We start from the raw sequence: 21,202 nt of genomic DNA on the forward strand, positions 1-21,202 counted from the left end.
CTTAATTTTTTATAATATATTACACTTGATCTTTCTTGAATAAGTTCCTCCATTTCTTTTTGTTTTTCCTCTAACTTATTCTGAGCCTCTATGTTTTCTTTGCGACTTGCGGTAACTCTCTGGTGTCCTAAATCAATAGTTGTTTAGTAGTCCGAAAATGTCGGACGCATTAACTTGATTGACCATGCTGTAGGTCATGTAATGGTTTGTTACATGCAATATGCTTTGTGGACTTCACAGAACAGATGCTCTCCGGTTTTGTGATGAAACAAAACTGTGGTTGAATTTATTTACACATAATTGCACAAGGGTTGTGGAGACACCACACAATGGATGTGTAAAATAATGTTTGCAGACAAACTCTCCATTGTATCTAAGCAGTTGTGTCAAATGTGTTGTATATCAGTTGTACAACTTGAGTGCGTACGAGGCCTTCGAGAGCAATGTGAAGCAGTTCATCGCAGTAATGTTCTTTAAATGAAAGGAGGGGTGGGGAAAGGTTGGATGTTTATCAGATTGTGATAAAGGTGTGTAGGTAAGGGAAGTCCTTTCTCAGTGTCCCAACTCTCTTCCTTCACTGTGATCCTGTGTGGCTCAGTTGGTACAGTAGTCTGGATCGTGGGTTTGATTCCCGCTGGGGCCACCCATACGGAAATATATGCTAATGCCAATCGCTTAGATTCTGCTAAATGACAATTGTGTTGCCTTGGTCAAGAGTGAGGGTGTAGGTTTACAACAGCACCAGAGTCCTCTAGTCGCTTCAGAGCTTTCGCCTCATGGGAGAGGTTGTGGTACGAATTCTGTCAGGAAGAGCAGAAATTCAAACATCAATTGATTTTCAAATAGGTCTACAGACCATGCAAAGTGGTATGAAATTGTTCATGACAACAGATAACGCCAACGTCTCTCCTCTGTATCAACACATTTAATTTGATGTGTCTCCACATATCATATTCAATGTCATTCATATGTGACTTTGCATATTGTTTTAGACAAGACAAGTGATTGTTGATAGACCAAGGGATACATCCCAATTATCTCTCCTTCCTCCCAAAGTGTGCTCTCTTTCACTTGCTTTCACTGATTTGAAAGGAAATGACTGGCTTAAGGAATATGGTGGAAACTTCCTCTGGCCCATTCCTCCACCATTCCAATGCTTTTAGATTTGTGGGAAGTAGTGAATGAGTGTACACTTCAGAAGAAATTAGATATTGTTGGGACGCAACCCATGTCAACATCCTCCCTCACCTTCATAGACTTCATGGTGTCGTAGCCATAGTAGTGAATGGGGTGCTTCAGGTACTTAGACTCTGGGTAGCCAAATCCAGTGATGTGGACCACGTCACAGTAGTTAAGGGCCACGTAGATGGCCAGAATGCCAGTAGTAGGGTGCGCTGGGATCTGTGAGGACAAGCATAAGAGACCCATTAGAGATATTATATTTTATTTCACCAGCAGGTGGCAGCACTAGCGTGTAAAAATAACAATGAAAGACTAACAGTCTTCTCCATCACTACATCAGTTTTAATAATAAAACATAAAATAATAATATGTGCACAATTTAGAGACACTTTTATGGAAAGCTATTTACAGTCATGGGTGCACACATTTTACATATGGGTGGCCCTGGGTATTGAATCCACAATCCTGGCATTGCAAGCGCCATGGTCTACCAACTGAGCCATAATGCCTAAACACTGTACATACTTACAGCCGGTTTCCCACACACAGGTGAAAGTCTTGGATTTAAAAAATGATCCATTGAAAACAGACCATAGTGTACTTACTGTACTGTACAGTACCATATGAATTACCATCTGACTCATTGTTACCATCGAACTCATTGTTACCTAACTCATTTGGTACCATCTAACTCTTTTGGTACCATCTAACTCATTTGCTACCATCTAACTCATTTGGTACCATCTAACTCATTTGGTACCATCTAACTCATTTGGTACCATCTAACTCATTTGGTACCATCTAACTCTTTGTTTTGTTGCTGGTTTTTTTGTTGTTGTTGGGGGGGGGGGGGGGGGGGGGGTTAGATCAGCTTTAATATTGCAGATATATTGTAAGTTCTATCAATTTCATTGTTTGCATCATTTCTAATCCTCCTTATTTTTATTTTCTCTATACATTTTCCCTCCTACCCTACCATCCCTATCCTGATTGGAGTAAACTAACGGACAACAATACTTCTACTACTACTTACAGCTATTTTCGCTCACATCTATGGTACCTGTAGTTAAATAAATTATACATATATTCCACATTTTCTCTTTCTTCAAGTGCTGAACTTTCGCCCACAGCGGCCAATCCACCAATCATTCTGATCTTAACTCCATCTCTCCGATGTCCACAGATTAACCCATCTTTCCAAGTATAATGCCATTTTGCTATTTCCTTTTGCAATACATCCCTCCATTTTACTATGATGTCTTATGAGGGTCCTAAACCTCCCTATTTATTACATTTCTACCGATATTGCCCTAAAAATAAATACTTTACCCAAGAGTATAATGATATTTCCCATTGACTGATCGTGGTTTTTCAGATCCCCTAACAATACCGTTTGCAGGTCCATCTGAACCCTGATATAATGACATACAGTGCCTTGCAAAAGTATTAAGCCCCCTTGGCGTTTTTCCTATTTTGTTGCATTACAACCTGTAATTTAAATGGACTCCAAAAGCGAGCCACCGATGGACAATACCAGCAAATATGTTCTATTGATTGTTTCCTCATGGCAAAGACTGCACAAGACTGACTGTTCAATGCTCCATATATTGAGCATTATTTCTGTAGCAAGTATTTTATACAATAGGTTTAAATTGAAACGAACGGATTGATGTGCCAATTGTTGTTTTATACTGTATGTCAGTTCATAGACCCGATGCCAAGGTATTGGGACATCAAGAACCTGTTCCCAACTGACTTTAATTTTATACGGTATTGCTGTCAAACCTTTTGACTTTAAGTGAAACTGATCATTTTGGGGGGATTTATACTAATCATTTTAAGCCATTTATGATGTAATAATAATATGCCATTTAGCAGACGCTTCTATCCAAAGCGACTTACAGTCATGCGTGCATACATTTTTTTACGTATGGGTGGTCGAACCCACTACCCAGGCGTTACAAGAGCCATGCTCTACCAATTGAGCTACAGAGGACCACATTTAATGGGTGGCAGACAGACCGATTCTTTAATTTCTTCCTTAAGTCATTGTCTCTTCCAATTTTGTGGCAGAGCCGCGATGAGTTGGTTCTAATTTTGTATTGAGCATACACCTCCATACACTGTTGTTAATTGCTTGTGTGACAATGTTACCGTTCTTGTTTACAATGTCTTTCATAAATATTATACCCTTCTTGTAACAAATTTCCAATAAATTTAGTTTTTTCTCTATCAGTACATTGGAGTTAAGACATATTATTTGCTGTAATACTAGATCTGCCTTTTCTGGAGGATGAAATTGAAATTGTAGCCAACTCTGTATGACTTCATTTAAAAATGAAAGATACTTTAAAACAGGTACCCATTGTCAATCCACCGAAAATGTAAGGTTTTAATCTGCAAAAAGGCAAAGAGCCCACTCTTAAACATAGGCTGGGCCTCTCTTAGTAGCTTGCTAGAAAACCAGTTTGGATTTATATACAATTTCGGTACAATGGAGGCCTTAAGGGAGAGGTTTAATGCCTTAATATTTAATAGTTTTAACCCTCCAAACTCATGTTCGTTATATAAATATGCTTGTTTAACTTGATCTGGTTTGCCATTCCAAATAAAGTTAAATATGTTTTTCTCGCATGATTTGAAAAAGGATTCTACTGGGGTCGGTAGAGCAATGAATAAATACAGTATACAGTGAGGGAAAAAAGTATTTGATCCCCTGCTGATTTTGTACGTTTGCCCACTGACAAAGAAATGATCAGTCTATAATTTTAATGGTAGGTTTATTTGAACAGTGAGAGACAGAATAACAACAAAAAAATCCAGAGAAACGCATTTCAAAATTGTTACAAATTGATTAGCATTTTAATGAGGGAAATAAGTATTTGACCCCCCCTCAATCAGAAAGATTTCTGGCTTTCAGGTGTCTTTTATACAGGAAACGAGCTGAGATTAGGAGCACACTCTTAAAGGGAGTGCTCCTAATCTCAGCTTGTTACCTGTATAAAATACACCTGTCCACAGAAGCAATCAATCAATCAGATTCCAAACTCTCCACCATGGCCAAGACCAAAGAGCTCTCCAAGGATGTCAGGGACAAGATTGTAGACCTACACAAGGCTGGAATGGGCTACAAGACCATCGCCAAGCAGCTTGGTAAGAAAGTGACAACAGTGAGGGAAAAAAGTATTTGATCCCCTGCTGATTTTGTACGTTTGCCCACTGACAAAGAAATGATCAGTCTATAATTTTAATGGTAGGTTTATTTGAACAGTGAGAGACAGAATAACAAACAAAAAATCCAGAAAAACGCATGTCAAAAATGTTATAAATTGATTTGCATTTTAGACAGAATTAATCTAAATTAACTCAATAAATATTTTTTGCTGAGATCTTAGTTGCGCAATTTTACATCTAACTAAGATGTTTGGTGCAGTATTTCTCAATGAAAAAATTTGCATGAAAACGAGTCGTCTCTCGTTGAATGACAAGGACTTTATTGAAGAATACCTACTGTCGACCAATCACCGACGAAGGGGCGTAGACTTCAGCACCGAACTTCGGCTTGCCTCTAGAAATTTGTTTGTGTGCCCGTACAGCCGAAAAAACCCTCACCGAAGTCCAAAACTAACAAAAACAGCACAAAATGTTGGCATAATATATGCACAAACTCTTCCGAACTGTTTCGGCTGGGAAGCATGCCGACACCTTAATGGCAATTTAAAGTTAGCATCTTTTATAGACCCAATCCGTAATATAGTGTATACACTTATCATAGTTTGAGTTTAGTCCAGAGAAACTGGAGAAATTATCCAGGTCCTCAATGAGGCCCTTCAAGGTTGAAGATTGAGGACTCAAGAGAAAACTTGAATCATCAGCGTACATTAATACTTTTGTCTCTAATCCCTTCATTTTTAGCCCCTTAATGTTATCATTAGATCTGATTTTTAAAGCTAACAGTTCAATGGTCATATTAAATACTGTAGGTATGGTGACAGAGAGCAACCTTTTTTCACGCCTCTTGACAATTCAAAGTTCTCAGAGAAGTAACTGTAATTTATTATTTTACATAAAGAATTGTTGTACATCACTTTTAGAAATCTTAAATTGAAAAGAAAAAGGCACAAACAGATTCTAGACGTACTGTATCAAATGCTATCTCAAAATCTGCTATAACGATTATACCTGGTTTCCCTGCATTCAAAGTTTTCCATTATTTGTAGTAGTTGTCAATGTTGCCTCCAATATATCTTCCTTCTAAGAATACCGTCTGATTGTGATGAATAATGTCCGGAAGGACCTTTTTTATTCTATGAGCAATACATTTTGCCAATATTTTTGCATCACAACACTGAAGGGTCTAACTCATTGTTACCATCTAACTCATTGGTTACAAAGGAAAACTTGTAACACCAAGGTCTGTAGGTTTCTAAACATATACGGCTCTCCACCCTTTGAGTCATATCCCTTACAAAACAAGGTTTGTTTTCTTAGTCACTCCTTCCAGAGAAAGGAGGAGACGAAAGAGGAAGGATAACATCAGTGACCCAACTACTAGCTGTGACTAATAGGAGGAGCGCCATTCCCTAAAGTGACCTCATCAAGAGTGGCCATGTCACAATCTTTACATGATTTAATCAAGTTTACAAGAGACACGCTTGGCTCTATTATTTTTTTTTTAACAGATAGAACAGTAGAGAGAAGACAGGAAAGATTGGAGGAGATAGAGTTAAAGGGCAGTGGGTGAATTCAAACCCATGCCAACTCTTGCACCAGCGCAGCGGGGTCAGTGGCAAAACCACTGGACCACACAGAAAATGCATCCTACTGTCCTCCCTTCCTTCCTTGAGCTATTCATTAATCAGTATGAGATTGGATAGTTGAAAGTAAAGGTCCCATAACATACCTTTCACCAATCCAGTCACTTTAGACCAGTGATTACTTCAAGGAAGACAGGAAGGAAGGATGCATTTGGAAAGTATTCAAACCAAGCCCTAGTTTCAGGGCCGATGACATTGAGGGCAGAGTCCTTCTGCTTTTAGCTCGCTATACTTTTAATGAATTTTTCTGCAAAAGGTGGGTAAACTGTCCCGGAGTGGGAAAAAAGTGGGTAAACTGTGTTTACTTACCCTCCACTACACCACTGCCTGCAATGTGAGAGGTTGCCCATGCAGTCATGAGACTTAAATATCTAGAGAGGAAATAAATAGTAGCAGAGCTCTGCTGTACTTGAAGACGTTGTTTGTTTCTTAAACTTAGATTTTTGAAGTGAAGTTAAAATGAAGCTTAAAAGGCACTTCCTGAAATAGGGATTAAATGTTCTGACATTCCTCAGTCAAAACAGGCCACGTACTTCTGCTTCTTCATACTTCTACTTCTGTTTTCTTTCAAAAACTTAAAATGAGCTTGCCTGGCACAATAGAATAGTCCCAAAAGTGCAAACCCAACGCATCTGGCACTCAAGGCAGGTGTGACGGATGTCACTGTGCCACTTTAGCAGTATAGCTTCCCTCACTGTACCTGTCTCCTTGCTGGGCTTAAACTAGTGATCCTCCACAAACACACATGACCTCACGCTTAAATTAGAGTAAAAGCCTTTGAAATTAAACAAATACTATTTGAACCCAGGTCTGCTGCCTGGATACATCGCTTTATTCAGACAAGGGTGGATAACCAGTCAGGTTCAGTAAAAAACTTGAGAGAAGTATCGGCGACAAAATAAACCACATCGTCTCACGGGCATCACCATAACCTTAAACGTCCTCTCCATAATTCCTATTTTCTCACACATTTCCATTTCAAGACAGTTACCTTAAGTTTCCAGCACATCCTTTGAGAGCCAAGGTATGCCACAGTTTGAACTTGAAGAGCACTTTAAGAGTGGGGACAAAGCACCATTGTAACAGTCGGGGCATTTCGCTCAGTGCTGAATCGAACCCCTATGCACAGAGGAAGACGAGGACGGCACCTTAACAAAGGAGGAGTGGGCAAACTCCAAGGTCAGAAAAAAAGAAATACGTCAACGTGTGATTTTTGCCACTGACATTCTAAGTAATGACATCATTAGCTTGGCCGGGAACAGCCAAGGCTCCAAAGTAATACTTATAGTTTCAAATGAACCCAATGTTTTCAATGAAACCCGTCCCTCTCATCGCCCCTACCTGGGCGTGAACCAGGGACCCTCTGCACACATCGACAACAGTCACCCTCGAAGCACCGTTACCCGTCGCTCCACAAAAGCCGCGGCCCTTGCAGAGCAAGGGAAACTACTTCAAGGTCTCAGAGCGAGTGACGTCACCGATTGAAACCCCACTAGTGCGCACCGCTAACTAGCTAGCCATTTCACACCGGTTACACATGCATAATAATTTATCTACTTTCATGTGACCACTAATATTGATACATCGACAATGAATAATTATAGATTACTACACAGATATTAATTGAAGCTTTAGCTTGACCCTAAACCCTCTTGACCCCTTATTGACTGTGGTGATGGGAGAGAGTTTTGACAGGCGCTTCTCTGAAAAGCAATTATTTTCACACCCAAACAAAGCTACGTTCATAGCCTTCTTATCAGTACAGTAACTTGTCTGCACGCTTCAGACATTTTCTAACCGTTCTAAGAAGCTCCTAAATATAACCACTAAAATCTTAAAAGTTACTCAAATGACAAGAACAAGGCTGACATGGTGGTTAAATGACCAGAACGTCGACTTATTACACTAGTGCCATTTTTGCTAGATAGTATTTTGAAGCGTCTGGCTAACGAGGAGCTACCCTATAGCTGTCACGCTCGTCGGATATAGAGGACCAAGGCGCAGCGTGGAAGGTGAACATACTTATTTATTAAATGATACACGAACAAAACAACAAATCGATACGTGACGTCCACAGGTGCAAAACACAAACCAACACGGAACAAGATCCCACAAATACTGTGGGAAAACCACCTGACTAAATATGGTTCCCAATCAGAGACAACCAGCCACAGCTGATACTCGTTGCCTCTGATTGAGAACCACTCTGGCCAACATAGATATACAAAAACTAGACTAGACACAACGAGCACAAAACATAAACTCTACACACCCTGGCTCAACTTAAAAGAGTCCCTAGAGCCAGGGCGTGACAATAGCGTAAATTTCACACAAGATTAACACGTCCTGTTTGCAATTCTAAAATGTTCCATGGTATGCGAAATGGCAATTTTAGCTTTTCATGTTTGTGAAAGCAAAGACATGGTGAAATTTTTTTTAACTATTGTGTTACAATACCATTTCCCATAATGTAATAATTGTACTTCCAACTCGCTTTAAACAAGTACATTTCTGGTAGGGTGAGCAGCTATTCTGAGCAGCTCTCACCTGGTTGGTCTTTGGAGGTGTGTTGAGAGGCAAGTGGAGCAGGCGGCTGGCCGTTTGCTGCAGGAAGTAGGGGTCCAGGATGCGGATATTGCTGGTTTTACCCAACCAGATCTCAGGAGGGGGTTTCCAGAAGCCCTTTCTGATCTGAGGCCACAGATAGGGTGAATAGAGTGAGTCTAGTTAAAAAGAGTCCTGGGTGGTCCATAAGTATCAAGTGTCTCAGATTAAGTGTGCTGATCTAGGATCAGGTCCCCCTATCCATGTAATCTTATTCATCATGAAGGCAAAACTGATCCTAGATCAGCACTCCTACTCTGAGACGCTGATACATACGGCCCCTGGTTAAAACAGCTTCACTAGTAGGGCTACGTTCCAATATCCACACCAGCACACTACTTAGAATCAGACCTGGGTTCAACTACTATTTGAAATCATTTCAAATACTTTCGCTCGGTTTGATTGAGCTAGCCAGGTGCAATGCACCTACCCATCTGGCACTCCAGGCAGGCTACACCAAACACTAAAAGTATTTGAAAAATGTCAAATAGTATTTGAACCCAGGTGTACTTAGGATGCATTCCCAATACATTGCTTAATTTTACAGTATTTGCCCACTTTCAGATTTTCTCTATTTTTGCATATTTTTGATATTGAATGTTATCAGATCTTAAACCAAAACCTAATATTAGATAAAGGGAACCTGAGTTTACAAACCAAAAAATATATATACTTATTTTTTTATTTAATTAGCAAAGTTATGCAACACCCAATTCCCCTGTGTGGAAAAGTAATTGCCCCCTTACACTCAATAACTTGTTGTGCAACCTTTAGCTGCAAAGACTGCAACCGAATGCTTCCTGCAGTTAAATTCGGGGTTGCATAACTTTATTAATTAAATAAATAAAATAATATTTTGTTTTGTTATTTGTAAACCTTTATCTAATATTAGGTTTTGGTTGAAGATCTGATAACATTCAGTATCAAAAATATGAAAAATTGAGAAAATCAGAAAGGGGGCAAATACTTTTTCACGCCCCTGTATGTGCTATGCTAGTGTGGAAATTACAACAGAGCCTAGATCTACGTATTAACTCCTGCCCAGTCATTGGTTGATCACAGGTGCCTTCTCTTCCCGCTTAGAATTAGACTACTGTGTAAATGAGGGTGGCATGACCCTACACCCAAAGGCTGTTCCTTTCAACATTATTATTAGACACTGCTCCAACACAACCTACTAACAGAGCCTCAGGGTAGGGAGATAGGGTGGAAAATACAATGTTCCAGCAGGTGAGGGGGATAATGCTTAAACGGATAGGGGGTTTTAACGTGGCATTGGGGAGAGAGCGGGAGAGAAAAGTGTGTGCATGGATGTGTTTGTGTGTGTGGATGAAACAGAAAGAGGTAGACTAACTAGAGAGAGAGAGAGTGTGTGTGTGTGTGTGTCTGTGTGTGTGTGATCAGTTGTATAATCCCCTGTCATCCATTCATGTTCTTTACCTCATATATGACATTGTATGTCCTGTAATCAGTTTTATAGTTGCAAGGCACATTTCTGTGTAAACAGACAATAAAACCTTACTTCATCTCATCTCATCATATCATATCTTATGTTAGATGGGGAGTAATGGGCATCCCTGTCTTAGTGTTGAAAATATCACATCCAGTATAGTACCCTCTTCTCATTGTACAGGATCTCTTTGAGCCAGCGCACGTCTTGCTGCTTGAAAGGCACGAGGACCAGGAGGGTATCAGGGTCATTGTGGATGCTGGGGTTGTAGGAAGCTGACTCAGGGTAGAAGAGACGCATGGTAGTCTTGTTCCCCACGTCGGTCTCATACCCCCGAACTGGGGCATCGTTCAACCTGGGAACGACCAATAAGACATTACGTGGAGCATAGTCACTCAGTCTGCATACTGCTGTTATAACCATGACATAACGTGACATAAACGTGCCATAGCAAGACATAAAGCACTCAGTCTCTTTACCTGATCACTATGTCGTACTTGTTAATGGCACTTCCTAACGAGGTGTTCTTGATGGCGAACCCATTTCCAACCACCATACAGGTTCTGCAAGACAAACTAAGAGCAGGAAGAGGACAAAACAGTACAGCTGTCACGATCGTCAGGGAGAGACCAATGCGCAGCGTTGAAGGTGAACATATTTAATATATAAATGATCACACGACCAAAACAACAGACGATAAAGTGATGTCTACGGTTTAACACAAACCAAATAAGAACAAAAAACCACAAACACAAAGTGAAAGACAGACAGTTAAATATGGCTCCCAATCAGAGACAACCAGCTGACACTCGTTGCCTCTGATTGGGAGTCACTCAGGCCAACATAGAAATACAAACATAGAATTACACACCCTGGCTCAACATAACAGTGTCCCCAGAGCCAGGGCGTGACAACAGCTCAACCAAGGTATCATGGTAGACCTTTTAAAAACATGAACTGTCAATAATCAGGAATGTGTCAACTGTCAGCTGAGTAAAATATTAACTTCAATAGATTCATAAACTAGATTGTAATCTTATGGAAACATTTACACATTTTTACAGTAGTGTCATTGTCAGGGATGAGATATACTTTGACCTAACTTTTTTATCGTCTCTGGCATGTCATAGCTGGCTATGGCTGACAATGCTTTCACGAGGAAAAGCTCTGGAAAACAGAAAATGAACATAAACATCTCACACAAGAAATGTAAACATGAGATACAGACATGGTTAATTCAGATAACACTAGTAACACTGATGCTTGCTATTACATGTCAGTAATAACACTGTCATAGGAATAACATAACACGCACTAGTCTAGTCCAAAAGCATAATTCAAATAAGAGCACACTGAAAAGCACCTTTAACAGAATATGCATTTTGTATGAAGTACCCAGAGGAGGCTGGTGAAGGGGAGGGCGGCTCATAGAAATGGATTGATTGGAGTGGTATCAAACACGTGTTCGATGTGTTTGATACCGTTCCATTAATTCCGTGCCAGCCATTACATTAAGCCTGTCCTTCTATTTAAAGTCCCACCAGCCACCATTGGAAGTACAATTTGAAGTGGAGGATGGTGACAACTTACCACTGCCCTTAACACCATAAGGCAAGGCTAACATGGACAAGTAGCTTCGCCAGAAGAAATCGTCCAGCTTCAAGAAGAGTTGAGCATTCCTGCTCACACTGGTAGGAGAAAACACAGGTAGAAATACATACACTTGCTGATAAGAAATATTAAATCAATGTGGCATAGACTATCACTTAAAATAACTATAATTGTGGAAGGAAGTTAGATGTTATATACTTTCTTCAAAGCTTGATTTAGATATGAATGTGTTAAGAATTAAACTTGTGCTGAGAAACAAACCCAAACTCATTGTATCATTGCAAAAAATGCCATTACCATTGCAAAACATGACACAACTAACTGGTCACATTTCCAAGAAACCACAAAGAAAAGAAAAAAGCAGAAGAGAAACATGCAAATGTTGGTTTTCTTATTTTGAATGGCCATTTGTGATATTCATGTTATTTGAAGTATGTCATTACCAAAGTTACATATGTATTTTTCTTCCCTATTTTTTTCGATGCTATATTTACATTAATTATTCAAATAGGGCCTATGACCCAAATATTTGGTAGTTGAGAAAGAAAAGCTTAATCTTATCTGCAGGGGAGGGGGAGAGAGAGGGAGAAAGAAAGAAAAACAACAAACTCTCCTCTCCTCCGTGTTTCTTATCAAGTAGACTTAATTACTCACTTGAAGTTGAGACTCTCCCACTTCTGAGAGATGTTCCAGCTGTCACAGAGGGCCTTACTGAAAGCCCCTCCGCTACTGAAAAACACAGGAAACCAAACATAAACACACCACTGAAATAGAGACTCGACTGAAACACACAGAACATGGAAACCAAACAGAAACACACCACTGAAATAGAGACTCGACTGAAACACACAGAACATGGAAACCAAACAGAAACACACCGCTGAAATAGAGACTCGACTGAAACACACACAGTATGTGGTCTCTGCAGTGGTTAATGGTCTCAACTGCGAACCAAAAGCTGGGGACAAAACGTTGGTTTCCACTGTGGTTATCTGTGGTAGGAATGAGCTACCACCTTGCCCATGCTTATGCTACACTCTTAGGGTTCGTCGGCTGTCCCCATAGGAGAACCCTTTTTGGTTCCAGGTAAAACCCTTTTTTGTTCCAGGTAGAACTACCTGGAACCAAAAAGGGTTATTCAAAGGGTTCTCCTATGGGGACAGCCGTTGCACAACAACATATACTGTGGTGAAAGTGAACAAGACTCCCTAATTATGAGTAACTCAAGTGTTCTTGAGAAGCGCTATATATATGGTCAGTAGAATTGCTATCAAATGCTAGGATGGTGATGAAATTGGTGACACGCTTTGGTGATGAAATTTAACTTCCTTATGTTATAATATAAATTTTTACCAAGACAAATATGATTACTCATGTTATGAATCGTTCAGTGGGGTCTTTCTCTAACATATCATTAACATTATATTTTTAAAAAACAGCCTAACAAATGCAATAATGCACCGAACTCTGTTGACGCAGGTTTCTCATAAATAGCATGAGCTGGCGCACATTCAGGTTTCTCATAACAACTTTTGAGGATTTTACATTTTGTGGTGGTCGTCTGCAAAGTCGTTTCCACGGGTATCAAAAAGCTAAATTAGCATGATACGAGCTGAATTCAATGTAAATGGCTTTGGGAAAAAAAGCTTGGTATACGCTCAGTGCTCTGTTGACATTTCATAGAGATACGCTTGTTTTTGTGAGAAAAGTTTGAAAAATAACAGGAATTTCTAATTAATATGAAAAGCGTATACTAAAATATGAAAATACTACATGTCATGTCCCTATATTGTTTTGTCCTCTATATTGTTTTATGTCCTGCGGATTCAAGAAGAAAGATGACGAGTTCAACAGGAAAGTCAGCCTGTCAGGTAGCCAGTAGCATTAATTCTTGCACAGAATCCAGCCTAGCTGACGCAATACAATATACCTGATTTTAGACCACTTTTTTTTCTCTGGCCTCCATTCTTTAAGTCACCCTAATTCTGACCATCCTCCAAGGGTAAAAACTCAAATGACCTTTGAACAGATTATGACAGACGTGGTTTGGACCATTGGTTTTCTTAGACGATTATCTAGACAATTAACATATTATTTTACCCATTGGTCAAAAGATGCAAATCCTGATCTTGATGGGATGGTCTGGTCGAAGCTATCTGGCATCGGTACAGCTCTATTTCTCTCTTATACGTACCATGTGTAATGTTCTGTAATTGTTCTGTAATGAACGAGTTTAGATAGCTATATTGAATACAAAAGCGCTGCTTATCAGAGTCTAGCAGACCCACTTATCTTGGCTAAAAAGGTCACATGCAATGGAACGTTGTTTTTGCATTTGGACAACACCTCCTGCAAAGAGACTTTGAGCTTCTCCTCTGTCTTTCTCTAACGCCCTGACTAGTCCCTGGTCATGGCAGTCCTGAACCAAGCTTTATCTCTCCCCCCAGCCTTGCTAAAGAGTATGTGTGTGCGTCCCAACTGGCACTCTATTCCCTATATAGTCACTACATTTGACCAGAGCCCATTGGCACAAAAGTAGTACACTATATAGGGAATAGTGTGCCATTTGAGACGCACCCTGTATCTCTCTTACAAGCCACTCTGTGCTTGCATAAACTCTGCCACCCTATGTAGCACTCAAATCCTGTCAAACGCAGAAGAACCTTGAGGAGGACCAGGTGGCTGAATGAAGACAAAGGGGAGCTTTACCTCTGAAGGAAGAAATGTGAACAGTAGTAGGACACACAGCACAGCAGCAGCACAGGTACAAGTACTCTGGACCATGCTGCAAATGAACACAGGAAGGCAATTTTAATGTACAGATTTAAAAAATGTGCACGCTTCTCAGCACAGTATGCCATACTCGCCTGGGTCAAAATCCATAAGAGAAAGTTATTTCCCTGGTGATGTTGAAGTCGCAAGGGCATTTGTTATTTCAATTTAATGCAGTAAATGTAAGGTTCTGTATTTATTTTCTTAGTTCACCTTGTGTTCTTGAACGTAGCCCTGTCTTTCATTTTTGTTCATTGATTTCACCTGTATTAGTTACTCACCTGGTCTCATCAGCTCCTTATTTAGTTCAGTTCATTCTGTTTGTGCCTTGTGAGGTATTGTTTGTTTTGACTCTACTAAGCCTTTTCCTAGCTCGTTTGTGAGAACCAGTTATAGCCTTCAGTCCTAGTTTTGATTCACCTGCCTGTTTGCCTACCTGTGTATGACCATTGCCCGCCTGTGACCACGATTCCTGCCTCCTGCGAAGGCCTAATAAACACCTGCCGAGCTCTGTGCGTGAATCTACACCTTTTTCTCCCTGAGTATTCATTACAGTAAAATATTCTTCACCAGACGATTTTGACCCAGGCGAGTGCATCATGCTGTGCTATGCTGTGACACAAATATAAACAAAGACGGGTCAAACTCAAGCTCTGGGGGCTGTATATATCAATCTAGGATCAGTTTATCCTTTCAGATAATAATATATTAATAATTGAAAATGTGAACTTCAAGTGAACTTAACGTAAACTTCAAGACAGTGAAAACGTCCTGGAATCTGACTAATGGTAACGGGTCTGTTTTTCAACACACTACACATTGCAGAGTAGCAACAAGACAAAGTCTTGACAATTTCAATGTCCGTGGTGTCTATTTACAATAAGGTGTTACAAACAACACATTTCAATATATTCACAAGAAAAGCCCATTTGTTTTACTAACCTCCCCTCACATTTGAACTGACTAAGGTTAAGTAAAACCCTAGCAGCAGAATATACAATAACATAATACCATGACTGGTTTAAAGTCATGACTGACTAAATTACCTGACATTAGATTACCTGAAATCTGAAGCATCTATCAATTCTCAAACTAACAGAATTGGATATAATGCATACAAATACTGGTTTAAATCACATCAACAAAAAAGCTGCTTACTTTTGGTGTTCTTCAGGGACATCTTCACCTGCTCCTTCTCATGTCTGGAGTGTTTGTGGAGATGATGAAACCCTGAGAGAGAGAGAGAGAGAGAGAGAGAGAGAGAGAGAGAGAGAGAACATCCTGTTTAATATATCGCCCAATCAGTTAGCCACCTCCCCTCATAGGTTGGTCTACACACAAAAAACTCCTCATAGGTTGGTCTACACACAAAAAAACTCCTCATAGGTTGGTCTACACACAAAAAACTCCTCATAGGTTGGTCTACACACAAAAAACTCTTCATAGGTTGGTCTACACACAAAAAACTCCTCATAGGTTGGTCTACACACAAAAAACTATCTCTCACACACACACACACATCCTTGAAACCCCCTATGCTCCTTTGAGACCCCACGAGCTAGGAATTGCCAGGGACCTCACAATATTACCACAATACTTAGCTGCCGATACGATATGTATTGCGATTCTATATTCATTGCCATTCAATAATGTGATTTTATTGCGATTTCATAGTCCAAACATATTGCTCACCATATGTCTGATGCAGAGGGACAAGACAGAGCCAATACCAAAATTGAACTCTTTGGCCTGAATGCTATGTGTCACGTCTAGAGGAAACCTAGCACCATCCCTACGGTGAAGTATGGTGGTGGCAGCATCATGCTGTGGGGATGTTTTTCAGCGTCAGGGACTGGGAGACTAGTCAGGATCGAGGAAAAGATTAACGGAGATCCTTGATGAAAACCCTAAGCACACAGCAAAGACAACGCAGGAGTGGCTTCGGGACAAGTCTCTGAATGTCCTTGAGTGGCCCAGCCAGAGCCCAGACTTGAACCCGATCGAACATCTCTGGAGACCTGAAAATAGCTGTGCAGCAACGCTCCCCATCCAACCTGTTGTGTGTAATTGGTAGCGTCGTGTCGTTTACTCGCTCCTTGTTATTCTCTTTCTCATTGTTAAGTAAACCTTTACCTTGTTGAGTCCTGCCGCTTCGTATCCTCAGTACTCGTCACACAAGCACACATCTCATTCATGCTCCTATATCCATGGCCTACTCCCATGCTCTCTCTACATCGTCCTTTATCTACAAGTTTTCATGCAGCCTCAAATGGAAATAACACTGTGATAATACAACAATGGTTGGCCACATACAGTTGGTCCATAAGAGAAGGGCTGACTACATCATATCCCACTGTATAGAACAGATAGGGGCCACACTTACAGTACCATTCAAACACATGGCGACAAATTGTTCATGACACAAAGACAAGGCTGACCTATAATCTGCCATTGTCGCCTATAGAAAAGGGGTCCAATGCTTTGCGATTCTGATTCGGACGGCCTATGTTAAGATCAAAGATTATTTGGGATTAATAGTGTCATTGATGTCACACGTGGCAGTTGGTTTCATACAGAATACCGTTTGGGATTGGTATTACGCTATTCCGTCCATTCACTGTAGTTTCTAGACAGACAGTATGGCACAAAGCCAATACAACAACAACAAACACAATAACAAAGCAAAATAGAATGCATGTTGTGTGTTACCCTAAATTAACACTTAACTGTTGTCCTTGTCTTTCTTGCACTAACACTTAATAGCACCACAGCCGATTTCGCTGATAACTGCTGTTTTTAGGAAGGTTTTACTTGCAATAATCACTGACTGTAAATCACTCTGGTATAAGCTAAAGGACCAAAATGGAAATGAATATCACCCTGATGAAAAGAAACTAACGACCCGTATGAGAAGAAAGAAACTATCGCTGTGTCTGCAGGATGTGAAACTTTGACTAAACCGGAAATCACACAGAGGAAACAGCACTAAAACTTCACTTTACTCTCTGTAAAAACAGCATTTAAAAAAAGTTATCTTTCTCGCTAATTCACCCATTAAGGTCAGGGATTGTGTCTAACTGCTTGCGATGGTGGCAGAAGTGGCAAGAGATGCCAAAGCAAATTCTAGGTAAAGATGTAGTCCCAGCCCGCTCATCAGAAAGTGGCACTTTCCACATTGTTTGTGACACATTTGTAAGAAAATATGACCCCAATCTTAGTCCACTGCTATTTGAAATATATTTGAGAGTACGCACCTACACACTCACCACCGATTTCCCCAACCAGCACAATCTTAGCAGGAACTACATCATGAATATGAAACTTTATCCAGACGTTAATATGTAAACAATAGACCTGCCCCAACAGGACGGAAACAGACAATTTTAGTGAATAAGGCTTTCTGGTTCCCCCCTATTAAACAGATGGTAACCTGCAGGGCTGGGGATGAGTAGCGCTCGAATGTGTAAGATCACACCACAAATTGGGAGTCTAGTATACTTTTAACTGAGCATAACACCATAATTCTAGTGTACTGTGAGCCAGTAAAGACAATCTACAAATGGACCATTGTCTGTTTGCTTTTTGGATGGAGCCATTTAGGTGGGTTTGTAACCTGTTTTACCAACAGGATTAGAATGTAATCTTCTGCTTTGTGCCAATGAACACTATCTAACAGATACCATTGTCTGGGCAGCAGGTAGCGGTTAAGAGCATTGGGCCAGTAACTGAAAGGTCACTGGTTCGAATCCCAGATCCGACTAGGTGAACAAAAATCTATTGATGTGCCCTTGAGCAAGGTACTTCACCCCAATTGCTCCTGTAAGTTGCTCTGGATAAGAGCGGCTGCTAAATGATTAAAATGTTAAATGTCTCTGTGTCACTCATTAAAAAAATACCAAAGGTGATGCAGAACCTGGCTTCAAGCACATGCCTCCCCACTAGAAACTGGGGTTAATTTCCTGTCTCTACCCTTCCTCCTGTGTCTTCCTCATTTCTATCTCCCAATTTGTGTCCATGCCTATCTTAACAAAGATTGAAAAAATACCTTAAAGTAGAGTGGATCTCCACTCTCTTTAAAAAACAAGGGTGACTTAAAGGTGCAATATGGTAGCGAAAATTCTGATAGTTCGCCTAATTTCAGTTTATGTGACAAAACAAGCAATGTAGAGAATTATTGTACCATTTAAACCGCTGTGAAATATATTTTCAATAACCCAAAATATTGTATTTTCAGCTGTTTGAAGCTGCTGTACAAAACCTAAAGTAAAAGACGCAAAAACTAAACTTAAGAACAGATCTATAACTCACATTTCTATGTGAAATTGGTCATGTTGATGGTGTTTCATTGAGAAGACAAACACTGCACCTTGAATCTGTATCTCTACAATAGAAAACATCAGATAAGCATTTTGAAATAGTAGCCTGTAGTCACTCCCTATCAGTTTATTGAGAAGCACTTGCATCAAAGGATAAGATGCCTGGGCTGATACTCAAACAATGACACAACAGCAATGCTCTCCAACCCTGTTCCAGGAGAGCTACCGTCCTGTAGGTTCACTCTAACTCTAATCTAGCGCACCTGATTCTAATAATTAGCTGGTTGAGAAGCTGAATCAGGATGGTTGCACCTGGAGTTGGAGCAAAAATCCACAGGAGGGTAGCTCTCCATGGACAGGATTTGGGTGCCCTGCAGAGATAAGCTGACACAGGACTTAACATCCACAGACACATGCTTACATACTCAAAAACACAGCCTTATGGTGACATTTACTTTTTGAACTATCACAGCACAGTTAAAACAGAATGTGTGTGTTGCATGTGTGTGTGTGTGAGAGAGAGAGAGAGAGAGAGAGAGAGAGAGAGAGAGAGAGAGAGAGAGAGAGAGAGAGAGAGAGAGAGAGAGAGAGAGAGAGAGAGAGAGAGAGAGAGAGAGAGAGAGAGAGAGAGAGAGCCTGTGAGAACGTGAAGATGATGTGAGAGACACTAATCTTGTGGTGAATGCATGAGAAGAACAGTTTACACCACCACCACTACAATAGGCACACTACAGTGTGCACAACAATGTGGTTTGAAATGAATATTATCGAGTTGTCTGTTGATTGAGCCACACAGGCGCTCCCAAAAACCTATAGATTGTAGTGAGATGTTGGCCCTAGACGCTGATCTTGGGTCAGTTTAGCATTTTTCACATTAACGGTTACGGTTAGGATTGAGGGAGGGGAAGCTGATCCTAGATCTGTACCTAGGGGAAACTTTATCTCGGAAACCAATTGCAGCAGACCTGATGCCTATCAGAGGCCTGTAGCAGTGAACACCTGGATAAAGTTGATGGCATGGAACTAGCCCATTCTGACAGTGCACATATCAACCAGATTAGGCTTTAAGGCCTGCTGTGTGTTCACTTATTTTGACCAAGGCCCAGTGCACTAATATATAGGAAATAGGCAATTTGGGACAGTGACGATGTATCATTTCAAATGAAATGAATACAAGACAATGTAGCAAAAGTATCCTCTATAGCCTCTATCTGGCTGCTATGGTCCTACACACTATATTTAATGTTTCCCCTATGCTACTTCACATGTAATTAGCTGGTGCTATTATTACTTTAAAACACCCAATCAACATGGTTCTGTGTCTTGGTAGTCTGTAATGGGTTGGTGAGTTTTCAATGAATCAAACTACTCTTCACCATCACTTTTATCTAGCATGTCACATTTGAGTTTATTGTGTAAAAACATTAAAGTACAATTAATACTGTTCAATCCTTCACCAGTCAGATAAATGTAGCCTATTATATAAATCTATGTCATCTCATATTGTTTGGGAACTTTAAGTCCCCAGTTCAAATTAGATTATTTATTATGAATATGAAATCATATGGCATGATGATATTCCTTAATCAAAACATAATTCGTTATAAATTAGTGTAATATACATTAGTTGCAATGTATTGATGCAATGTAGGTAGCCTAACAAAGATTGCATGAATTCGATCAATTATACACAAAATACACAATATTCAGTGATGCCATTTGTTTTTTGGGACACACATTGTTATTCATGCCAAAGATTCGGAATTTTACCACCAGTCCACAACTTGTTACATTTAATAAACATGTATTATTACTCATGAATGTCTTACCGTAAATAGATTTTGAAAACCTAAGAAAAGCCTAGAACTTACCGTGTAGAACCACAAATATTGTTCCCTGTAGCTGTCAGCCGAAGGTATGTCTATACAGTGGGTAAATGCATGCAAGACTGAGGGATGGCGACTATGCGTCGCACTATTCTTTAGGGTCAAATCTGACACAATTCTGAAAGATGACAATATTTGAAGACGATGTAACCAAACGTACACACTCCGAAACGCAGTTGTCAAAAAACAACTGCTTTCTACGCACGATATTAGACAAATACCCGAAGACTTCTAGGCTACGCTTAAACGCATGCGCCATGCACTGGAAAATTGTCACTACAGAATATTTCCGTTGTTACCAACTGTACAAGGGCGAGTCGGTCCATCCCTTCTAAATACCCGTTATTTATAAATGTATGTTTCCTAAATGTGCTATTCAGGCATTAAATGGTGGCTCTAAAATGTGTTCCTCTTCAAGTGCGGACATGGAGATCGTCTGAATCAGGCTTTCAGTCTTTTTATAAAGGCTAAGACCTTATCATTAACTTAAAATGTTTGTTCGTTTAGTTTTATGTGGAGTCTAAATGGCACACAGAAGGTCACTTCTGTATTTCATGTCCTTGT

General features: G+C 40.1%; 1 protein-coding gene across 2 annotated transcripts; it reads right to left on the reverse strand.

Annotated features, from left to right (window-relative positions):
* Positions 1–259: 259 nt before the first annotated feature.
* On the reverse strand, positions 260–20,921 carry LOC311142218 (CMP-N-acetylneuraminate-beta-galactosamide-alpha-2,3-sialyltransferase 4-like). 2 transcript variants are annotated; one of them, XM_084177825.1, is made up of 11 exons: positions 20,624–20,921; positions 15,595–15,666; positions 14,374–14,449; positions 12,319–12,390; positions 11,644–11,741; positions 11,157–11,220; positions 10,533–10,628; positions 10,219–10,408; positions 8,547–8,690; positions 1,249–1,401; positions 260–800 (listed from the first exon to the last, which is right to left on the reverse strand). In XM_084177825.1, the coding sequence occupies exons 2-11, from the start codon at positions 15,614–15,616 to the stop codon at positions 711–713; spliced, it is 1,005 nt and encodes a 334-aa protein (XP_084033951.1). In that variant the 5' UTR covers positions 15,617–15,666; positions 20,624–20,921; the 3' UTR covers positions 260–710. The 2 variants fall into 2 exon arrangements, with proteins under 2 accessions (XP_084033951.1, XP_084033950.1); XM_084177824.1 differs by having other exon boundaries at positions 12,319–12,393.
* Between the last annotated feature and the right edge of the window lie 281 nt (positions 20,922–21,202).

This window comes from Coregonus lavaretus (assembly GCF_964263955.1).
Source record: "Coregonus lavaretus genome assembly, chromosome: 15".
NCBI lineage: Eukaryota > Metazoa > Chordata > Actinopteri > Salmoniformes > Salmonidae > Coregonus > Coregonus lavaretus.

Excerpts from the sequence above, each read along its gene's own strand:
- LOC311142218 (XM_084177824.1), bottom strand. The coding sequence starts at position 15,616 with ATGTCCCTGAAGAACACCAAAA. Across the intron at positions 11,221-11,643 it reads TTATGGTGTTAAGGGCAGTG|AGCTTTTCCTCGTGAAAGCA; the intron begins GTAAGTTGTCAC and ends TCTGTTTTCCAG. Across the intron at positions 8,691-10,218 it reads TCCTGTACAATGAGAAGAGG|ATCAGAAAGGGCTTCTGGAA; the intron begins GTACTATACTGG and ends CTGTGGCCTCAG.